General features: G+C 33.1%; 1 protein-coding gene across 1 annotated transcript; it reads right to left on the bottom strand.

The window, feature by feature from the left end:
• Positions 1-1,200: 1,200 nt before the first annotated feature.
• Positions 1,201-3,994, bottom strand: LOC145287939 (malignant T-cell-amplified sequence 1-like). Its single transcript, XM_080135892.1, has one exon. The coding sequence runs from the start codon at positions 3,530-3,532 to the stop codon at positions 2,984-2,986; it is 549 nt and encodes a 182-aa protein (XP_079992018.1). The 5' UTR covers positions 3,533-3,994; the 3' UTR covers positions 1,201-2,983.
• Between the last annotated feature and the right edge of the window lie 365 nt (positions 3,995-4,359).

The following is a 4,359-nucleotide window of genomic DNA, read 5'->3' as shown; positions in this document are numbered from 1 at the left end:
ATTATAAAAGGTCACAGTCATGGAAAAATGTGAGAAAAAAAAAAAAAAAAAAAAAATCTGTTCAGGCATCCAAAATATTTTTACGTTATTGTTATACGTTAGTAAGAAATCATTTACATTAAAAATCAAGTTAGTGTTATCCATCTAAAATTGAGAATACATTTGAAAACTTAACATTATGTGAAATAAGCGAAATTGCACAATATCAGGTCAAATTCAGCGTCTAACCACTGACCTGAGCGTCGTAAAACAGGTAATTCTTGTGTAAAACAAAGAAACATGATACTTCATAACGGCATTTCTTTTGGTTGTCGTTCAATTTGTGAGGCACCTATTTATTAAGTTTTCCAATCACTCTCAAATGGTTGGAAACAGTTACATCTAATCCAGAAGCAAGTTCTCAAGCAGTTGTGCATGGACTGGCTTCGACTAAGGCTCTTAACTGATCGTTGTCAATATCCGATGACCCACCACTAAGCTCACCATCTCCAAAACTCGTCACTGCCACAAAATTTCCTAACCCACCATTGTGCTGTGCATTCAGTATTGGTTCCTGGCCCAAACGCTTCTTTGATATCACAAGCTGTTTCAGCAGCTTTTTAGCCTAGCTTGAATTGAAATAAGAAAATGGTACAAAGTTGCTTTTTTCCATCTTGTATTCAATGTTCTGAAAAAAGACAATTGTTTTAACGATTAGATAGAGAAAAATGCTCTTTAAAATTATATATAAAGTCAAAGGTATTCCAACGAAAACTTATTTGAAAATACATCATTTGAAATCAAAAATAAAAATTCTGCAAAAACTTTCTAGTCAACCTAATAATTGCCTCCCTTTTGTTAGGATTTGAACTCTCCAGTTTTTCTTTTTTCAAAACTCAATTTTATGCCTTCAAAAATTGTTTTCGTTAATAATTAATTTTCTCCCTTCATTTTCGTAACTTTTTGATATGTTCGTTACTGTGACATGACAATTCAGTAAATACCATTGGCTTCATTTGAACTTCAATATATTTCAAATTTTGCTACAATAACGAAGAACCAAATTTTTTAGTGGAAGCATCTTATTTTTACCAAACCATGGATGAAGTAAATTTAGGTTGTTTAGGATAATACCCAAACCCCCTTTCACTCTAAATAATTTATGTGACTAAAATAAGGAAAACATTTGTTTTTCTTTAATAAAAAAGTCAAAATAGCAAATTTATCACAACTAGTTCTTTTTATTGGGACAATTTTATATTTTTCTTCCAAGACTGACAATCAGAACAGTTATATACATATATATATATTTTTTTTTTCTATCTTGAAGTTGTTATTGATCAGCTTTGATAAGTGTACAACACCATGTGATTGAAAGGACATCACAGTTGTTTTACTTCGATATATATAACCCTGTTTTTAAATCAAGCAATAAAACATAAAATAAACATTTCCATTTGGAGAAATCAGATGAGTGGAGAACTCTTTCAATAAGAAAAAAATTTAATTGAATTAAAAAGTTTTAAAGAAATAAAAATTTTATCTGCATTATTTGAAGAAATTAATCAAACTTAAAACGAAAAGAAAATTGCTTACAAATCATTCCCAAGGCTGACCATATTGGTTTGGTAAAACCCACTAATTAGTTAAAAAAAAAAAAAAAAAAGACCAAAGTTAAATCCGTGTTCCTGAAACAGAAAAAAAAAAACACAGAGGAAAAAATGGGTAGGTAGTGGAGCAAGCACTTGTGTATTTTAACATTGCGTATAGTTTTCATTTTAGGAGAATCCTTCCGCGTAAGGGAAGAGTTAAAGCCTCTACGTTATGAATGGCTTTCTATATTTATTTGCTAGAGAATGTTAAAATGCACAAGGGAAAAAAAAATTATTTACATTGTATTATTTATTTTGTTAATTCTAACTTCATAATTGTTATTTTTGCATTTTATTGTTCATTTGTAATTTAAAAAATTTTTTTTTAGGGTATTACATTTACAATTTTTTTTTTTTTTTTCTTGTTCCGACGTAGTTTGTTGTGCTTTGGGTCTACAAACTTCAAGAAATAGCTGATTTTCCAGCTGTCATAAACTTTTCATTTCGAGGGGAAAAGTGTATAATATAGAAATCTGGGTTAGTATTGAAACGAAGAAAATTTCTAAAACAAATGCAACAATGTAAATAAGTATTTTCATTTTCTATTGCAGGAACAAAAGACTAATTGGTACATTTCCAGAATTCAACATAATTAAAAAAAACAAAAACATAGAAAAATATTTATAGTGCAAATGCATTGTCAATGCACCATTGGTGCATTGACAATGCACTGCATTATACCCTGTGTCATCAAATGAAAATGTATTCATGTAAATTGACTAAGTTTTTGTTTGTTTAACTAAAAATTAAGAGTGATAGTTTGTGTTTTGATCCGACGTGTTTTAAATAAAGGGAGACAACTCAATTCGAACTATCGAGATCAAAATCAGTCTTTTAAGGGATACAATTTACTATAAAGCTACTTGATCAATTTACGTGATTTTTTGTATTCAATTAGACTGAATTCTGGACAAGAACCATTTAACTTTGTGTGGATGCCTTTCGGCTGTTGTAACTTATTACCAGATTTTGCCAAGTCCATATGGACAACCAAACCATAGGAATTGAGATAGACAAGTACTAAAAAGTAATAATAAAAAGCAGAGATTTTGAATGAAGCAGTTAAGAATCAAAAACAGTCGAAGCAAGAAGGTAAGTCCGCCGTGGTGGTCATATCGTACGAGGCTATGTCAAGGAGGAGGAAAGGCGTAATCATGTCCAGAAGATACCCCCAACCCCTCCTCCTCGTGAACACAAAAACAAATTCTGTCAGAACTAGACAAACAAATTTGCTTCCACCTCCGGATGGACGACCATGTTAGTTGTTTTGTTTTTCCAGCTGTCATATCTTCAAAAAGTTCTGATTGTCACACCAGAGACCATAAGTGGGGAAATAAAATAAAATAAAATAATTATTTGACGGGTTTCATATTCCAAAGACCATCATTCAAATAATGCAAGTTTTCCACGCCGATCCCTTTGTTTTTCTCTAAAATTTCTTCCGTGCTCAACTTGGTTAGTCCGATCGCTAGGGCATTTTGTTTTCCTTCAGCCATCACAGCCACAATCGAGTCATTGTCCACTTTGGTCATTTTGGCCCCCGAAGACGTCAGACCGGGACACATGATATTGGCACCACTGAGTACAAAGCGGATAGCACCTTTGTCTACTTGCATGTGGGGTAAAATAAACGGGTATTTATGAACGAGTCTGAGTGTCGGGATGTACGGTCCGTCTCTCTGTTTAAAGAAAAGCAATTCTCCATTAGGGGCCGCGAGCAGCTCGAGGTGTTCATGGCATTTTACTATTTTCAGGGCATCCTTTTTTGGTAAAATCTGAGGTAACACAGATTCAATGAACGGGTATTGTTTAGAAACACTCTGTCGAATCGTTCTCTGCACTGATGACTTAGAGTTATTCACACTAGACACCATTTCTTTGTCAGTAAATTTCTTAAACATTTTTAAGCCGGCAAAAGCGCACGCTTTAAGAGGAAAGCCGGAAGCGGAAGATAGTTCCGCAGAAAAATTAATCAGGGCTAAATAAGAAGAAAAAAAATAAAGTAGTTTTATTCCTTATCTAAAAAAACATTTAAAAATAATTAATTAAAATTCCAATAAAACATTTATTTGAATTATATTATTAAGAAAAAAAGAAAAGAGGATGACCACGCCTGTTTGAGCAAAAATTATATCAAACACTACGCGTTAGGCCAGCCAGCGGTATATTTTGAAAAATCTATAATTAATGAAAGCTTTTTTCTTTTTTAAGTTTTAGAAAACTTTTAACGTTATATTAAAAAGGAAAGGAACATGGTCCAATTTATAGTGAAACTGAACCTTATTAATATAAAAAAAATAAATGTAGGTGAACCCCGCTGTTACGTCATATGTAGATTTACTAGGTACAGGCAATTAATGGCTGCTTCGGTAGGGGGCGGGGGCGGGGCATGGTTTTTAACGCCGGTTAATCATAATAATTTTTGGTAAATATCCAGATACGCTACTACAGAACACCGACCACTCTAATTTGCCTTTTTTTTTGTAGGTAATTGAGGTCGCTGACAACGAATCTGATAGTCAAACTTGGGGCAAATTTACCGTTTGCATGGTATTAACCCCCGAACCCCTGAATAACTTTCCACCATTTTGCAGCTTCCGTTTACGCTGCAGCATGAACGACGGCTTGCTTCACCTAGCAAACTGCCTTCTCAGATGGCGTATTGGCGTACCAATCAAAAAATTACGGACTGACATTTTTTTAATGACTTACAGTTAAAGAAAAGTAC

Source organism: Euprymna scolopes, chromosome 11 (assembly GCF_053919585.1).
Source record: "Euprymna scolopes isolate OS-2025 chromosome 11, ASM5391958v1, whole genome shotgun sequence".
Lineage (NCBI taxonomy): Eukaryota > Metazoa > Mollusca > Cephalopoda > Sepiida > Sepiolidae > Euprymna > Euprymna scolopes.
This window is presented reverse-complemented; position numbering and strand designations above follow the sequence as displayed.